The sequence below is a fragment of the Rhagoletis pomonella genome, unplaced genomic scaffold (genome assembly GCF_013731165.1).
Source record: "Rhagoletis pomonella isolate Grant_MI unplaced genomic scaffold, Rhpom_1.0 Rhpom_scaffold_00011, whole genome shotgun sequence".
In the NCBI taxonomy this organism is placed as follows: domain Eukaryota; kingdom Metazoa; phylum Arthropoda; class Insecta; order Diptera; family Tephritidae; genus Rhagoletis; species Rhagoletis pomonella.
In genome coordinates, this window is record NW_023458565.1 from 26,112,904 (window position 1) to 26,132,024 (window position 19,121).

Genomic DNA, 19,121 nt, shown 5'->3' on the forward strand with positions numbered 1-19,121 from the left:
CACTCGTACATATGTATGTATACCAATATATATGTAAATATGCATAACGCATATTTGCTCATCAGAATTACGCATACTTATTTGTAAGCACTGATAAGGCAATGGCAAGTGAAATAAGTAATTGCTATTAAGCCCACTGTTGTTTGTGCTTTTTTGTTGCTTTTTACTTTTGATTTTTTCAATACGTATGCACTTGTTTTGTTGATGCTCTTCGGGCAGCTCACATCAGCTTTCAACTCTTAGCTAACTGCTAAAGTAAGTCATTTAACCGCTGATTGGAAGGTTGAAGTAAAGAAAACATACAAATCTACGTACATACACATGTAAAGATAAGCTCCCTGAGGTAGCTCCCAGATCATGATGAACACGGGAGCAATACTCCTGATGGGAAAGCATGTGGAGATAGCTGCACAATCAAGTACCTAAGCCAAGGTGTTGAGATACCCGGTCTGAATGGCTGAATTGTCAGCGTTTGTATATTGAAAGTCTGGCCGCGAAATTGCCAGAATTTCGGCTCCAAGCAGCTGCCTTGAGTTGATAGAGGCTGAATACTACAAGCAGGTGGTTGGGGAACAAGAGAGCTCCTTGAAAGAGAAGCAATCGGCAAGCACCAAGCCATCGGACATAAAGCAAAAGTCTGAATCTCAAAAGAGAAATCGTTCCACCAACGACAGCACCATCCACGAAGAGAGCAAGTGGCTTAAACAGGCTACTTCATCTAACTCATCCGGAGTTTGATTCCTCTAGATTCTTTCGAGGAATCAGGCTTATCAGATCTGCGTCGTCGCTAAAATAATATAAACATTCGTCGACCTTAAACTAAGACAGATTCCAGCTAGGAACATCCCTCAGAGCCCATATGCGCGTATCTGGTTGCGTAAAGCTTCAGAACAAACGCGTACCGTGTATAGCAGACTGGCAACTTATAAAAGTTGAGCAAACAAATATTAGAACCAGCAGACCTCTTCTCTTGGCCATTTGCGAAGAATCCATGGAGGCCCTATCAAAGGCAATTAACAAAATTGGCTTTGGCATCCGCATGGCCAAGATGAATATCTTTCAAGGCGACAAGGCTCCTTACGAAGACGACACTGAGTAGGCCGAAGGTGCGAGCCAGTTGCTGAAAGGCGTGTACATCGCCGATGCCGACCCCGACACAGATGAGGTGTTTACAGACTAATCTGCAGCACTCAGTGTGTGCGACAGATAATCAATTAGTCAGGCTGCTGGAAGGAGCTGCAGCATGCTGGTATTCGGTGCAATCTTATCGAAACAATCAGATTATAGACCAGCTACGACAGAAAAACTTTCAGGTGAAGTTTCCTTCTAGACGGGATTGGAGTAGTAGGCAAGATATTCATGTAGAGTTCCACTGAAATCTATACTGACGGGTCCGAAATGGACTGCGGTATGGGTGCAGGGGTATCTCTCATTCCGACTACCGAACTTTGCTAGCATCTTTCAAACGATAGTACTAGGAATCGAAAGGGCCCGTAAAGCATTATAGAGGAGCGCCGTAGACGTGCGAAGAGCGTACATTTTTTCAGATAACCAGGCGGCACTTCTAGCACTAACCTCCCAGGTAACAAAGTCCAAAACAGTCAGAGATAGCAAATGTGCATTAAGCTCCAAGGCCGAGTTAAAAGACATCTCCCTCATCTGGGTTACCGGCCATAGCAACATACACGGAAATGAGTGTACTGACGAGTTGGCTAAGGCCGGATCATCTCTTGAGGAATCTGAAGTAAGGACAAAAAACTATACACGCGAACTCATAAAAAGGGAACTGCATTTGCAATTCGTTTATACGGCTGATGCACGTTGGAAAAACTTTAAACCTGCAAAACTGCGAGAAGCATACGGCCGCACTATTGGCAAACCAAAGACAGAAGAATTTTTAAAGAGATCGAGGAAAGATAGAGATATAGATGGGCGAACATGCAGGTCGAGAGCTCTTGAAAGTGTGTCATGTATGCTTGTAGTTGTAAGAAATTTCAATGACAAACGGTTTTATTACCCGCCGGCTGTAGAAAATCAAACAGAAAGTCGAAAATGTTGCACAAGAGTTCTGAAAAGTCTTTAAATTGAGTTATGGATGTTGTAGTTGTGTAGTTGTAATATTGAGGGAAGTAAGGAAACGATCCTACATTATCTTTTGCGAGTGCCAGCATTGGCACGAATAAGGCATGACGCATTCGGGAGTTTTTCCATCCAAAATCTTATGGAAATCTCCAAATGCACCATTACCAGCCTAAATAGATTCATTCAAAAATTCTAATGGTTTGACGAAAATCTTAACCCACATAATGGAGTAATGAATTTTAAAGGCATAGAAGCGAGGTGAAGAATAAATTTAAGCGGCAAAAATAAGACTACTTTGAAAGACTGTTGGATATTGTACAAAACTGAGCTATCCGTATACCAGGAAGAAATTTGGAGAATTTTGGGTTCTTAGCAAGACTCCTGTAGAGGCATTTGGTATGATTTGAAAGCTGTGTTGGCCAGCGAAAGCTTTTATTTTGTGCCAGCCGTATGTAAATTGTACGGAAAGCTTTTAACAAATTTGGCACGCGCGCCTATGAAGAGGCCAACATTGTTTTAAAGCATCGAGGATTCTTGCTAAGTCGCTTAAAGTACCATCACTGATACGAAAAAAGAACGGTGAATGGAGAGAGGGCCATTCCTATATATGTATATACAAATTCGATACTTAAACTGGGCACATGTATTTTCTGAAACATGGTTATTAGAGGGGACTTTTTTCAAAAAGTTCTTTAAGAAACTATTTTTATTCATAAAAACTTCATTTTTGGAGGCATTTTCAAATCGGTCCAGCTCGCCTAAATCTTAATATTTTTCCGAAATATTTTGGTGGACGTCTTAAAATATAATAAATTTTGTAATCCCGGCGGAAAAACCGCAACTTTTTTTGGTGATGCAGTCTAATGATTATAAAGACTTTAGAAAACCGTATCTTATTTATTGTTGGATTACAGCAGCAAATAATGCTTGTGAATACGGGAATTCAATATTTTTTAATTATTTAAAAAGTTCATAAATATCAATTTTAGACATAATATTCAATGTCATCTTTAATCTAGGATCTTCAAATAAATATTGACAATTAAGATAGTTCTACGCTAATTGCTCGTAAACTTTGCGTGTTGCTGTGCCATTACAATCTGCTCATATTACTCAAAGCCGTTAATAGCCTCAACTTTTAAAACTCTCATAAACATTTGGAAGGGCTGGCGTTAGAATAAAATAAGGGAAATAGATCAAATAAAATTTCACATGATGTAACACTGAGAAACAAACTGTGTCAAATATTCTGCTGACTTAGCCAAACTCGTATGTACATATGTATGCATGTAAGTTGTGTTGTAATAATGAACAAATATTTAGTTCACGAAATTATCCCACACGTGCTCTTATTTTAATACTCCATAGACCTATAAAATAGTTTGTAATAATTATAATGGAATCAAAAATTTAATTATACATTTCTGTGTGAGTGTTGTTGCGAAATATCTGTTTGTTATCAACATGTTGCTGATGCCGGGCTTTATGATGCCTCAGCTTTGTGATTGTGTGTAGAGAAGAAAACAAAAACTAACAATTAAAATTCAGCGAGAGTAAAAATTTACGAGCGCATAAATTTAAAAGCTTACGCACGCACAACTGTACACAAATCAATAATAAAAATGACAAGCAGACGCACTTTCATACCAAAAAAAAAAAAATATCAAAAAATTAGCTAAACCATCAGCCGGCAAGCGCTTTGGAAAACAGACACCCTGCGCACACATATGTACATATTTATGTCTTGAAGATGAAGATGCCAATTTTTGTTGATTGAATAGAAAATAAACACGAAAAGTATAATAAAAAACACTAAAGTGGCCGTTTATATTATCAAATATTTCCGGCATTGCATCTGTGCGTGTACGCTCGAAGACAATGCTGCGTAAAAATACCAGCTCTATAGTTTTTATTTGTTTATGGGTACAGCTCACTTGTTAGTGGAAACATAAATTTTTTGTAAAACAAAAAAACAAATTTTTTTAAAGCAGATGTTTTCGCAAACAGTTGGTACTTAAAAGGGAAAATAAAAGTGGAAAAATATAAAACTTTACAAAAACAATGAGCATGCGAAAGTGAAACTATAAAGTATTCGACTCTCAAATTATTGCAAAGTTCATTGAGAATTTATCTATTTACTTATGTCTGAAAATCTGCAGGGCATATGGAATTTTCTTGGGTAAATGAGTGGTAAGTAATGCGTGTACAGTACCGGAAATATAAATGGGTAGAGAGGCGACATTTTAACATGGTTTAGTTGGCTTCCTTTTGTTTATTTAATGTTTGTTGTTTTTGTATGCAAATATAGCTCGTTATCTAATAAAGGCATAGACAGACGCCAGCGTTGATCCGGATTAACGGCTTAATTGATCTGATTAAAATTGTGCTTTGACAGATGTCAGTAATGCGGATTAACGAGTCGCAAAGTCGTGGGTTCGAGTCTCACGGCCAGTAGAATGTTCATTTACTTTTTTTTAGTCATTCATTTATTAGTTATATATTTTTTATTGTTTGCGTTCAGTTTTTGTTGACTTTTTTAATAAAATTAAACTCGAAAAGTTTAAATTAACTAATGGTAAAATGAAAAATGTGATAGAAAATAAAATAAATGCGAATAAAATAAAGTAAAATTAAATATATAAATCAAATCAAATATAAAAAAAATAAACTAAAAATAAAAACAAAAAATTTGTTGGCAGTCGCTCCAATCGAGGACAGAACCTGGCACCTACAGGCTTGTAGCATGCAACTCTTACCACTCGGCTACCGCGGATACCATAGTCGCTTGCTTTGTTTGCTTACTTGTACAAAAGACAACAGCTGGCCGTTTTTACCAGTGTGGCCATCGAAAATTCCAAGGATCCGAGTTAATTTCCAAAAATTTCGTGCCTTTGTTCGGCTGCTTATGCGCATTTGAAAGGGGAAAATGCATGCATGAATTAACGTAAATAAAGGCTGTTTATGCAGATGAGCGAGCCCCTTTGTCACCCGTATAATAAGACAAACTATGTCAAAATTTCGGGGTTTTTAATTAGAATTCTTAGAAACATTTTGAGTATAATAAAGCGCAAGTTTGATTCCAAATCTACGAGGGCACTTATGGTATGTAAACGTCTGGCAGGGAAGACTTGGCGCTGTACTCCCAAGAACCTGTGATGGATGTATAGCATGATAGTTAGCCCAATAGTTACTTACAGGGCGGGGGCTTGGGTCTCGAGAACCACGCTTGCCACGGTAAGGCAATCCCTGACCAAGCTTTAACGTCTGGCGTGTATGCACTACGACGGCAACGCGCACATGTCCGACGACAGCGTTGGAGTTGATTTTCAAGCTCTAACCCCTACACCTTACCATAGAACAGGTAGGAAAGCGAACTGTACTAAACTTCACGAGAGAAGGCATTGGCAGAGGCATAAACCTATTACCCAGGAACAGATACAAGCTAGGATCCCAAATTATATTAGCTTTGCTCCCCAGAGATGATAGGCCCAAGTTGGTTAACTTTGACAGGAAATTCAACATAGAGATTTGCTGAAAATCGGTTTTGGGAAACTTATCGATTTTTTAAAGAATGAATATTGTGATTTCTTTTTAACTTCAATTTTAATGGCGTATAGCTTTTTCTAACCTTCTTTAAAAACGGATTTTCATCATCACTTTTTGCGATCATCTGGTCACACTGGATTTAGGCTTTTTAATCGCTTATATAAATGAGGGATTTGGGTAGGCAGAGGATTAAGCCACTGGCCAACAGTTCAGAGCAGAATGGAATATCAACTGGTAGCAGACCTAGGAGGATGGTCCTAACTTCTCGAAGGTTCTTCGTGGAATATGGTGGTAAATGTGGTTTAACATAGCCACATGCGTCAGCTCTAAATGGAGTTAAATTGAAATCACACCCAAAATACGGAATAGCAAATATTCGCAGGATAAATAGAACCCAACTATTTAAAGAAACTTTTTCTTTTTAATAGATAATAATTTGCCCAAAACTAAGCAGATGTTATTTTAAAGAATTACATAAATTTACAAACTTCTTTGGTTAAAAAATTAATCCCGTGTGAACATTCCATTCTCTTTGTATTAGCTTAGTGATGTTGTTTGATTTCGACGTAACTAGAGGCTGAATGTCCATGCCCGTAGCCACTATCGCCATGATGGCTGTCGCCATGGTGATGCACCTCAGGGTGATGGGCATGGCCGATCCGCTTTACAACCGCATTGAAGCCACTGTGATCGTCAGCTGTATATTCAACTACGCGTTTAGTGCCATCAGCTTCATCCAGAGTATATTCGCCTAGCGGGTTATATTAATATCATTTATTATTTAAAATATATATATATATAGAAAATAAATTAACTCACCCTTAACATGATCGCCATCACGATGCTCCCACTGGCTCTTGTGATCGCCAGTATGTGTGTCCTTTACACCATACTCGAATGTGTATTTGGGATAATGATGCGGTTCATGGTGTTCCTCGCGGTGTTCATAGCCGTGGCTGTGCTCGTCGTGGCCCGCGTGGTGAGGAATGTTTTCCTGTACTACTGAGGCATAGCTGGAGGCATGCTCATGTCCTGCATGTACTGCGCCAAAGAGCGCTACAGCGATGACGGCGATACAGGAGAGGATATGCATTTTATATTTTTAATTTATTTAAAGACGGGCTTTTTCTTCTTTCTAAAATATGGCTTGCAACTCTACTGTAGGTTGAAGTGGCACTGATACCAACTAGCTAATTGTGGTTTCTTTATATACTATATTGTGTTGCAAAATGCGCAAAGGTAGGGCCAAAAAAATATATATTTTAAATAATTAAAAATTTTACCTTAAACAACACAAACCTTGTGAGCTTTATTGTAAGACAAACCTAAATACAGCTATATGAAGTAAAATTCTGTTTATGTGCTAATTACGCAAGCTTCGAACGTATGTAAGTATGTATTTTGGGTTTTTATTAAACTTGTTAACTAAAATAACGGCAAATGCTATCCAAATTTATTTTGCATAAGTAGGTACTTCGCCCAAATTCTCCAAATTATTTCAGCTACATAAATGTTATGAACATAATTACCAAAACCGCGACAAGCTACCATTGCCCAATGTAACAAAAGCTCTTAAAGCAAGAATAATTAAAATTTTACTAACAACAACAACAACACCAATAAAATATGTATGTGAATGTAAATGGTGTTGATCGCTAAATTTAAGTGCGAAAATATGCACATACATATTAGAGCGGGTCAAATTGTTTGCATCAAAGGCAAATCGCGATTATGGTCATTTGGGTAATTTCAAGCATTTTTGCCCAAGTAACCATAGATCTAAAATGAATTTCGAGCCAGCGATTTTTTCTATCTAGTTTTTTTTCACAAAAGTGGCTTACCTGCTGAAACAGCTGTATTAAAAACTAGCCAAAATGTGTATCTGGGGGTTTTTGAGGTCGACGAATCTATTTTTGGCATTCGTTTTTCTTTTGAGGGCCGCCAGAGGGCGCTTACGTACTTTTTTTGGATTGTAACGCCTTTTTTCGAAAATCGACAGCACGAAATTTGACGTTCTCATAATGCAACTTCAATTTTTTAATATTTTTTATTTTATTTTTTTACAAAAAAAAATTTTCTTATTTTAATATAATTTATTTTTTTATTCAAAAATTCAACATAAAAGATAAAAACATATGAAATGTAAATGAAAAAAAACGTACACAATTTCTAAAGTTTCAATTTTTAAACACGTATACGGTCTTTTTTTTAATATCATGTTGGTAATACTGTTTATCGATATATTGTATGTCACACCGTGCTTTATCATTTTCATACTGTGTTTAATATGTAAAATAAAATAAAAATTATAAATAAACAATTTTCAACGCTGATCATTTTAGGCTATTTAAAAATTGAAGCTGCCTCGCGATGTGCCTCTGTTAATTTTTTTGGGGCCCTACAAATCGATCCGCCCTAATACATCTGCATGTAATACAAAGCATTCATCAATGAAACAATAAATCACGTGTTGGTATTTGCTGCCAAAAAAAAAAAAAAATAAAAAATGGGCTGGGTGTTGAATGTGTACTTTAGTTAGTATTCATAAACTTCTGCACTTAGTTGACTGCGGAATTTGCTAGGCGACCTTCTTAGTCATTGGTTTTAGTTCAAATCGAGCTTTCATTTCAGTTTAATAGCAATTAGTGAGTTAAACAATTTAGCAGAATTTTGATTGTTTAGACATTGGTACACTTTCAAAAAGTGCATACATTTGAATTTCCTGCTATAAAATAATTTTGATCTGCACTAACAGAACCTATCTACATACATACGTACATATGTAGCTTACTGTAAAGATCAGTTTCATTAAGAATAGAGTATAAATAGAAACTGTTGACAGCTAGTTGGTATCAGTTCAACTTTAAACTTCAATAGAGCTACTAAGTAGCCAGTATCCAAAAAAAAAAAAAACAAAAAAATAAAAAATATTCAATTCAAATTCAACAAAAATGCAAATTCTTTCATTTGTCGCCATCATCGCTGTAGCACTCTTCGGAGTAGCACTGGCAGAACATGGTCACGCCTCCAGCTATGTGGTACAACACGACAGTCATCACCATGGCGGCTACGATGGCGGTTACGGTGGACACAGTCATGGCTACGACCACCACGAGGAACACCATGAACCGCATCATTATCCCAAATACTCATTTGATTATGGTGTAAAGGACGCGCATACCGGTGATCACAAGAGCCAGTGGGAGCATCGTGATGGCGATCATGTTAAGGGTGAGTTGGCGTTGTTTTCAAACGGTTTTTAAGCGAAGATAACCTCCTTATCCTCTTCTCGCTAGGCGGCTACACTCTGGATGAAGCTGATGGCACTAAACGTGTAGTTGAATACACAGCTGATGGCCATAGTGGTTTCAATGCCGTTGTGAAGCGCATCGGTCATGCTCACCATCCTCAGGTGTACCATCATGGTGACAGTTATCAAGGTGATGGTGGTTACGGGCATGGACATTCCTGGTAGTTACGTTGAAGAGAAACAACAGCATGAAATGAAAGATCTATACGAATTTGTTATATCTGCGATTCACCAAAAAAAAAAACAAATAATGTTTTTATGAATTAAATCTAAATATTTTTTTTTATTTTTGTTTTTTTTTGTACATATTTTATTTGTTATACATCTAATAAATTTTATTAATAGCGAAGTAAACGTTAAAAACGTTAAAGAAATTCGTTTGTGTTATTACTTTTTCACACGAATCATTGTACATATGAGGAAGTCAGCATAGGCGTACAAAAAAAACTCTTTTTGTACTCTTCACAGAATGGTAAAAATCGAATTTTGACTAGACCAGCCTTGTTGCGACATTGCTTGTATACTACAATACAAACAGATCAAATAGTTACCCCGCAGGAAATTTATCTAACTATAAGTTAACTTAAAGTTGATTAGGAAGCAACTAAAGGTCACTATTTTTTGGTTTTTTTTTTGTTATTCTTTTTTATTTATTTTATTACATTACATACTTGTTTACATATTCTGCCGTAGATGGCCCCATATTCAAACTCTGACAGACATAACTTCCAAATGTCCATTTTCCTTTTATTTGCCTGAATTCGAAAAAAAATTGTGAAGTGCAGAAAAAAAGTGAATTCAAAGTAAAATTTGTAAGTGGATATTTAAAAAAAAAAAACTTTTTAAAAAGAAACAATCTCCCGTTTACGTCTGGCATTACTCTTGCATTACTTTTCAACTAGTTTCAAGTTAGGTTTTTGTAGCTTACTACAAGTTATATATTTTATAGAAATCCCACAAAAAAGCTAACGAAATTTTTTTATAGTTAGTTCTGTAAAAAAACGCTATAAATCACAGTTTCAACTTGATACAAAAAAAATTAACAAAGGTTTATCCAAAATTTACACTTTTTATTCAGAATTTTTTGGATGCAGATTCATGTCATTTCATTCAGTTACAATAAAGCGCAAGTTTGTAGTGCCTTCAAAATACCGTTAATTTTGAGTTTTTTTTTTTGCTTTTGACGGTTTCACTCATGTTCTTCCATACGAAGTAATTTTTTATAATAATATGGTTCTTTCTACAACAAAAAATATATAAAATCAAATCTGTTTAGGTAGTAATCTTTCACCTCTTTTTCTTTGCCTCTTCTATAGTATAAGAATATTACCTGTATATTTGCTAATGCTATCTAAAGTTAAGTATTTATATTTAATTGGAAATGAATTTTTGTAACTGAACTTTCAAATACGTACACTGAAAAGACTTCATGTCTTACTTTACATACATGTGAAATAAATAAATAAAATAAATAATTAAAAATATGATTTCTAAACTTTGTGGAAAACTGGAGAAAATTCAATAAATTTTCATGGAAATTTTCAACTTTTTAATCAGATTTTTTCGAATTTTCTTGAATATGCAGTTTTGTTGCTCATTAAATTCTATTAAAATAATGCAACTTCGGAGTTAGTCAAAAATCACATTAGTTTTTGAGATTTTCTTTTTCGTTGAAGGTGTTTTGCACTTTTTCCATATAAAGTATTTTTGGCGTGAAAAAAATGGCAAAAAATCAACGGTAATTCCTAGCTACTTAAAACTTGTACTTTCTTATAATAGAATTGATTGGGCTACAAATCTGCGTACTCAAAACAATTCTAAAAAATCTGAGTAAAAAGTTGAAAATTTGCTGAATTTTCGCGAGGTTTTTACAAAGTTTAAGAATTATATTTGCATGAGTTTTGTTGTAGAACATTTTTATCATACCATAATCTTATAAAAAATTTGCGGAATAATATTATAATAGAAATTGATGCATATATTGTGAAAAATTCGCTGTCACAATACTTTTTGCCGGCAGTGTATTTTCGAAATTTTTTTAGAAACCCACACTTGTTTGCCATTCACAAAATAGATAGCGCATCGCCGAACTTTTCTGTTACATAAAAAAAAAACACTATTATCTATTTCCGGAAAGATGCGTTAACGCAACCAATGAATTACAAAATAAAAAGCATTCCCTTAATTTACATATTGGGCGGCGTTAAGTTTCTGATGCTTATAAAATCACTCCAGTTTCAATTCACGTGCAAACCCACGCAACATCACTCATCGTTTCGTAATAAAATATGCATCAATTAAAAGAAAAGTGCTTGCCACTTTATTCACTAAAATCAACCAGCCTATTCTGCATACTTCCATTAGTTTCATTTTGTTTTTAGCCTGTCATTTATTTTCATCCATCTATTTCATTCTTACTCTTTGCTTTCATTTTCCACTTTTTTATATTTTTTATATTTTTTATTTCACTCTGCACAATTAACTAATTAACGCCAACACAGCGAATTATTATTGCATTTCAACGTAATGAATGAACTAATGTGTCGCCCAACAAAGTGAGTGAGTCTGACAAACAAACAAACAAACTACAGCCCGCGCAATCAAGCTCTGATTGGAGATTTATGCGACAGGTGGCATTAACCAGTTAACCAGTTTTAATTGATTGCGGCTGAGATTAAAGTAGGCGCAATACAAAAAAAATAAATAAATGCAAAAAATATTTAGTAGGTTTCGAATAAATTTAAGCTAGTTTTATTTAGTTTTATGCAAATCTCACAAATTTTCGAGCACAAAACCGGCTTAGCTTCAATAAAGTTGACAGCTGGAAAATGATGAGTGACTGTCATAAAAATGCTAAATTTACAGATATGTATGTAGGTCTATATTTATGCCTGTGTACATGCAAGTTCATGTAGACACTGAAAGCTGCAAGCAAATTCATAGTTTACCGATAAGTTATTAAATTTTTAGCTTTGTATCGGTCATACTCGCATTACAGTTATGCAGTTTTAGTTGCAGGCCACGGTGGCTACTGTTTCACGCGTCAAGAAACGAAAATATGAATTTATTGCTTTGTTGCCTTAGGCAGTAATATGATACACAGTGTTCAAATATCAACATTGAGATGCATAGAATCACAAAAATTGCTACTACTTTGTACGTAGATATATGATGTATTTTTCGTCAACTGAAGCCCCCCTCGCTCCAAAATTTATTCAGGTTGATAAAATTGGTTACACCCTATAAGTATTCGGACTCATTTAAATAAGTATTCGGAATCATTTAAATAAGTATTCGGACTCATTTAAGAGTCAAAAAAGTCTTAGAATTTTGAGTTGTGGGTAACCTTCTTTATAAGCTTAAAAAAATCTTCTAAAAAAGAGCCAGAATGGAGCATATTTCCCTTCTTAGAAGGGCATGTCAATACAAGTTCAAGTTAAACACCGCAAAATCCGTTACTGAATTCCGTTACATTTTCAACGAGGTAACTCAGCACTAACGAATTGTTCTGCTCATAGGAGCCTGCTGGTTAATTGCTGATCCAATTAAAGGTACTATGATCCGTACTTTTCCGGGAAAGGACAAGCTACGTATATCAGTGGCCATCTTTTCACAGTTTGTTTGAGATCAGAACAACTACAATGAGCTCTGATACAACTTTCGTCCTATGAAACAATGATAACAAAATCGATAGTAAAATCCAACAAAATATCGATAACAAAACCGATAAAAATATCGATAGCAAAATCGATGAGAAATTCGACGGCAAAATGGATAATATCGATAGCAAAATCGAAAAAAAATATCGATAATAAAATGAATAAAAATATCTAAAACAAAATCGATAAATAATCGATAACGAAATTGATAAAAATATCGATAACAAAATCGATTAGCAAATCGATAAAAATACCGATAACAATATCGATAACAAAATCGATAAAAAAATTTATAACAAAATGGATAAATGATCATAAACAAAATCGATAAATAATCGATAGCAAAATCGATAACGACATCGATAAAAATATCGGTAACAATATCAACAACAAAACCAATAATAATATCAATAACATAATTGCTAAAAATATCGATTACAAAATCGATGACAAATTCAATAAAAATATCGACAACAAAACTAATAAAAATATCGATTATTATATCGATAAGTCCCGAGAATCCCGAAAATCTCTAAAATCCCAAAGTATTTCCCAGATTGAGTCCATGTGTCTCTATCTATATCCTTTTCTCTATAATTACCTTTATTTTAATCGTTCTCGCTCTATCTTTATCTTTACTTTTATCGGTATCCTCATCCTTATCTTTTTCTTTATATTCATCTTTGTTTTTACTTTTATGTTTATCATTTTCTTCTTCTTCATACTCCCCTTCACCTTTTCTTTTATATAAGTAAAGTGTTTAAATTTGCGTTGGTCTTCACTTTTGCCTTTATTTTTACGCATCTTTGTTTTGTTTTGTCTTAGCTTTCTAATATTGAAAGGAAATGTTAATCGCATATGGTATTACAATTGATCTATTTATACTGCGCTGTGGGGAGGTGTACCCTCCATAAATTCCAAACTAACCCAGCTTAGAAATCAGTTCTCGCGGCTTGAAATTTCCAAAAGGGTGATTTCGTTTTCAATGACTCAAAAAATGTATGGCTTGCATTATTTTTGTAGAAGTTTGACAACAAACAATTTAAATTTGTATTAGGCTTGTATTAACAGAGCATCTAAAACTACACCTACGACTAATATTGTTCAAATGGAAAATGCCTTAACTCTAGTTATGTCGTTTTGTCAAGTGTCCACAGGTGTTATCCCTGGACCGGTAAGAAGGAAAAATCCCCTCGAAAAAGCATACATTACCCGAGGCAATTAGAGAGTTCACGTTTTAAAAAAATTTAAAAAGTAAAGTGCTAAATGGCGTTACCTATACCACGCCAAAAAAATACTGTGCAAAAATAGCTGTTCTGGACAAGTCATGTGAATGGTAATGAAAGAAACAAGTCTGATAAGTAAAAAAATTAAGTCCTTACGCTTTTTTCTTGGCACAACGAAGAAATTTTAATGCTAACAAATGTCATTCTTTACAGCATAGGACAGGTCGCTGACAAATTATGTCTGTAGGCCAGTCTGCCATTCTAATGAAAAAATAATGACCTGTCTAATTATACCAAACTTTTTGAACTGAACACAGCTATGCGCGGTTGATCGTCGATGACAGATGGTGATGGCCGAGTTAATAAATTATCTCTTTCATGTGCTAAAAAAATATATGTATATATGCACGAATTATTTGAAAAAAAATTTAACTAAATTTTTTTATAAATGTGTACGAACGTACCATGAGGTCAAGAAAATAATATTTGTTTTTAATTGTTCTCCCAGAATATTTCAAGCCATTATTTAACACACACAAAAAAAAACATTTAAGTCTCATCACACTGTGCGCGCTCCTGAATGCAAATGAGGCAACACTTATGAACGCGTAATTCATTGTTGGACAATGTAGTACATACTCGTACACTTTTTCAAATATACGAGGCGATCAACGCTGCCAGTAAGTATCGGCCAGATAAGATCGGCATTTATGCAGTCGAGTTGTGGTAATGATTACAAGCATAAATAATAAACGAGCAAGCCATCGATGAATGTCTATAAAGGCGATATACTGGCGTGTTAGTAGTACACGTACGCGCAAGTGATTGTTGCTGATGTTGTTGTTGATATGGTCGATAAGCGTCAGCAAATCGGTAGCTAAAATGATTGCTAGATTGGTGTGGCGGAGGCGTTGCTGTATTGTATTGCGCTGGTGGCGCTTAGCGGCATGATGAGTTCGTTTTATTTTTTTACTTTTTTACCATTTTTGAATTTTCAATTAATTTTATCAGTCGGTTAGGCGGCTCAATACATTTTTGCATTTTGTTTGTTTGTTACATAAATTAAATTTGCAAACCGCTTAATTCAACTAAAGTTTGTGCGATTCGTTGCAGCTGCATGTGTGTATATATGTAAGTATGTATGTATAATTTTGTATGTGCTCATGGGCGTCCACCTATGTACATATGTATATACTACCGACTAAATTGAGTTGTTATCGTGCTGCAATAACTGCGGCACTGACAGTGCGTGGAATACACAAATATGTATGCGTACTTGGGCGCCTTGCTGTGCCTGTCATATGAAAAAATATGATTGCTTTTTCTCCATTTTCATTGATTTAAATGATAAGGTGTTGCTTAGGTGTGAATATTCGCTTGAATCAATGCAAAAAGGTGCTTATTAATATTGTACGTGGTAAAAATTGTACGGCGGGTTGAATGATCGCTTTGGCTGGATTTGTAAAGTATTTCCATTAACTTCGTTCTTAGCGTTATACCCAGATTTTACAGCATTTCCTATAACATTTTAGCTAATCCATGTTTATATCATTCTCATTTTGGCGGCCACAAACTTATTTATCTGCTACGTTTTCCATCGGCAGCACCAGGGCCGGATTTATGGTGGAGTGACCATGGCGAAAACCACGGGGCTCCCACATATTTGGGGGGCCTCCACAAATCTGGATTTAAACACTTTTTCTCTTGCCGACTTAGCTCTTTTTTTGGTCATTTATTAGGTTATTTGATGTTATATTTCTAAGAATTAATTGGGGAGAGTTTTCCAATGAGTTGTCCAATGACTGCATTTGAATAAAGTTATAAAAAAAACTGAACAGACAGCTCTCGGTTATTGCTTGAAGTTTTAGATTTTGATCTTTGTGAATAGCTTTACTACCCCGAATTCAACGTAGATATCAACAACAAATTTAGTTATTCTAATAGTGAAAATTATCTTTCCAAATATAAAAAAGTAAGTGCGCCTGGGCCACAATGTAGAAGTGAAGCTTACGTTACGTTGTCACATAACCAATGTACATAGGTACATACATACACATCTGCTTTTGCTTAAGGCTATATTTTTTGTCTTTTTTCTATCTATGTAGATCCCTACCTCTAGCCAGTTCGTTCTAATTACATTAACGTTATTCTGTTTTCCTCTATCTTTATATTTATCTCTTTTTACTCTATCGATAATAAAATCGATAGTAGCACCCGTCAAAACCGATAAAAACCGATAAAGATATCGATACCAATATCGATAGAAAATCGATAAAAATATCGATAACATCATCGACTAAAAATCGATAGCAATACCGATAATAAAATCGAAAAAACATCGATAACAAAATCGATAAAAATATCGATAACAAAATCGAAAAAAAAATATTTTTTTAATTTTTTATTTTTTTTTTAATTATGAACTTTTGCTGGATTTCTTTATTTTGTAATTGGCAGCGTATACTTGGTGTTTTCTAAAAGAAAAGAAAATTTTGGAACCAAGCTTCGTGTACTTCGAAAATAGTGAATTTTTTAAGTTCCAAATTTAATACATGGTACATACACGCTATTTCGCCGTTTAAAAGTCATTTATTGACTATTCAAATTTAAATAATTCCCATTGGAGAGCTTTTTAAATTCATTGAACTTTATGATTGATAAGTTTAATATTCATAACACATCATTACCCAACATACAAAAAAAAAGTCAACAAGTTGGCTAAATGCAAATTAATTGTATTTAGTAAAACAAAAAACAAAAAAAAAACAGTTGTCCGCTCGAGTTTACATGACAACATTTGCGCATAAATATTGTAAAAACATGACAACCAACAGGTATGCAGATACTCCCAAACGCGCACATACTTATGTATGTACATACAAGCAACATTTAACGCCGACGGGCAACTATGAATAGTTTCAAAATAAAATCAATAACAAAATTTATTGGCTGCAGCGATAGTGGCATTTAACTTGTGGCACATATCAAAGTGTCAATTCATGGCAGCTGCATCAGTGCAGCACACCAGCACAACAAACAGTTCATCCACCAACAAAAAAGCAACTGCAGCAATAACAACAATGTCGGCAAAACCAATAAAATTTCACATTTTAATGCAAATTTAATGCACTCAACGCAAACAAGCACTTACACGCATAAACAAATTTATGCAAAAAGTAGACTACGAAAAAAGCGTGTGCGCGACTTCAATCGGACAACAGGAAAAACCAAAACTACTACGATAGACAAGCAAGCGCATCAGCGATCGGCCTATCAAACTATCAGCAACATGGCTATGTATGTAGCAGCAAATGAGTACTAACGCAACATGAATCAATTAAAAACGATTGAAAATAAATTGCGATAAAAACGATGTGAACGCGATGGCCAGACGCGCATGCGCCACACGCATTGCATTCCAAATGGGACGATGGGCGGCTAGCAGTGCACTCCATGTTGAAGGTGTTTGAGTGAAGATGAATGCCTGGTATGCGTAACTTTTCAGCACGTTGTTAAAAAATAGTAAAATATTTTCATGTTAGCAAAAAAAAAACACAATTAAATTCTAAATATTTATCGCTTGAAGAGGAAAACGCAAGATAAAAGAATGCCAGGAAATATGCTGGTATGACGCTGGCAGCTGAAAAAACGAAACAACACAGAATGTCGTCAGCAGCAAGAAACGGACGACATGTCGCAAGCATCTAAATAAATTGTTGTACAACAGCACAGCTAAATGTCAAAAATTTTGCTGTGTTGTGTTGATGTAAAAGTCGCCACAACAACTACAACTAACGCTTTAGTAAAACAACACAACAACATAGTAAATAAATAATAGGAAAAAACTATGAACAATAGTACGCTGTGGCAATGCTGCAAGTGACGTTTGGTGGTGCGGGCGTAAGGAAACCGTGTTAATGCTGCACAGTGCAACTCATTCGACGTTGAGCGAATGATATTTCGCGATGTTGAGAAAGTGTTCTGCTTTCCTTAAAAAAAAAGCAAGTAAATCAACAGCCTGATTCTGTGCACTTTATAAATAAAATTTTATTATAATTTGTAAATTTTTTATTATTTATCAAGAATTGGAATTCTCGCACAAAAATCAAAAACTACATATTTTCTTGATAAATTATTAAGATTGAAAATCATATTGACAAGCCTTTACAAATTCAAATTTCATATGAAAACTATAAATTTTGTATATTAAAAAATTTTTTTTCTATCTTTTAAATACTTCATGTGCCGGCATTTGAACCTGCGATACCAGAATTTATAGCCGACATCTCTATCTTTCTGTGAAAAGCTTTTTCGCTTTAACATTCATATTTTTCATATGGGACAATGAAATCACTTCCACTTATATGGAAATTAGTTCCACTTATGTGGACATCAGTTCCACCTATGTGGAAATCAGTTCCCATCATGTGGAAATCATAGAGATTTTTATTTTATAAATATTGATACAGAATGCGATGGGAGCTTTTGCTTGATAAAAATTCTTTACAAATAATTAATCAAGAAAACATAGAACTTTTTATTTTGAACAGCTGGCAACCCGCTTCAAAAACCTAAAAAAAAATATTCCAAATTTTAGTCAGAGTTACAAGCGATGCGTGTGCATAATTTAAGAAAATTCGACTTTTCACACAGGGTGCAACCCTCTTTAAAATTTGTCTAACTAAAACCTTCTTACACCGCCTTCGCCTGATACCCATCTTCTGATGCAGACTTCAATTACCTAATTGCTGCAATTCATGTTGAAGTTGATTTTTTAAACATGTGGCAACACTCCTATATATAGTTCGAAAAAAAGCCTTTTCAAAGACATCTCAAGTGATACTCACCTCTTAGTAAGTCATTTAACTTATTAAATAACTTGAATTTAACTTTTTAAGCAGGTGGCAACCCTCTACAGACACTTCAAAAATATTATAGATAATCAAACTAAATATTTCTTAACACTCTTCCGTTTTACAAACATATTTTCATATTGCATATACATAACTTATAATTTAATTTAATTCGACTTTTCATACAGTTGGTAGCCCTGTTCAAAATATTTTCAAACTAGTTTTTTTTAATTTCTCTTTCGTCTGACACCCAAACTGTGACACAAATCGTAATAGCCTTGATTGAAATTGAATTTGGTTTTTTAAACATGTGGCAACTCTCTTGGATTTAGTTAAGAAATCTACCCTTTGCAAACACATTTCGTTCGATATCCATATTGTAATAATAACTTATTTGACTTATTTATTAAAGTGAGTAATAAGCATTCCCCCCTTACGTTAAGTG

General features: G+C 34.6%; 2 protein-coding genes and 1 long non-coding RNA gene across 3 annotated transcripts in view; 1 reads left to right on the forward strand and 2 right to left on the reverse strand.

Moving 5' to 3' along the window:
• LOC118746905 overlaps window positions 1-19,121 on the reverse strand; it is a 56,053-nt gene that overhangs the window by 13,409 nt on the left and 23,523 nt on the right. The gene's annotated exons all lie outside the window — the stretch shown is intronic.
• Window positions 6,171-6,721, reverse strand: LOC118746903 (cuticle protein 8-like). Its single transcript, XM_036480884.1, has 2 exons — window positions 6,448-6,721; window positions 6,171-6,379 (listed from the first exon to the last, which is right to left on the reverse strand). The coding sequence occupies exons 1-2, from the start codon at window positions 6,719-6,721 to the stop codon at window positions 6,171-6,173; spliced, it is 483 nt and encodes a 160-aa protein (XP_036336777.1).
• Window positions 8,580-9,103, forward strand: LOC118746904 (cuticle protein 7-like). Its single transcript, XM_036480885.1, has 2 exons — window positions 8,580-8,859; window positions 8,925-9,103. Exons 1-2 carry the CDS (start codon window positions 8,580-8,582, stop codon window positions 9,101-9,103), a joined length of 459 nt encoding a protein of 152 aa, XP_036336778.1.

Coding starts and splice junctions, on each gene's coding strand:
- LOC118746903 (XM_036480884.1), bottom strand. CDS start 6,721: ATGCATATCCTCTCCTGTATCGCCGTCATCGCTGTAGCGCTCTTTGGC. Junction 6,380..6,447: donor TGATGGCGATCATGTTAAGG/GTGAGTTAATTT, acceptor ATAACCCGCTAG/GCGAATATACTCTGGATGAA.
- LOC118746904 (XM_036480885.1), top strand. CDS start 8,580: ATGCAAATTCTTTCATTTGTCGCCATCATCGCTGTAGCACTCTTCGGA. Junction 8,860..8,924: donor TGATGGCGATCATGTTAAGG/GTGAGTTGGCGT, acceptor TCTTCTCGCTAG/GCGGCTACACTCTGGATGAA.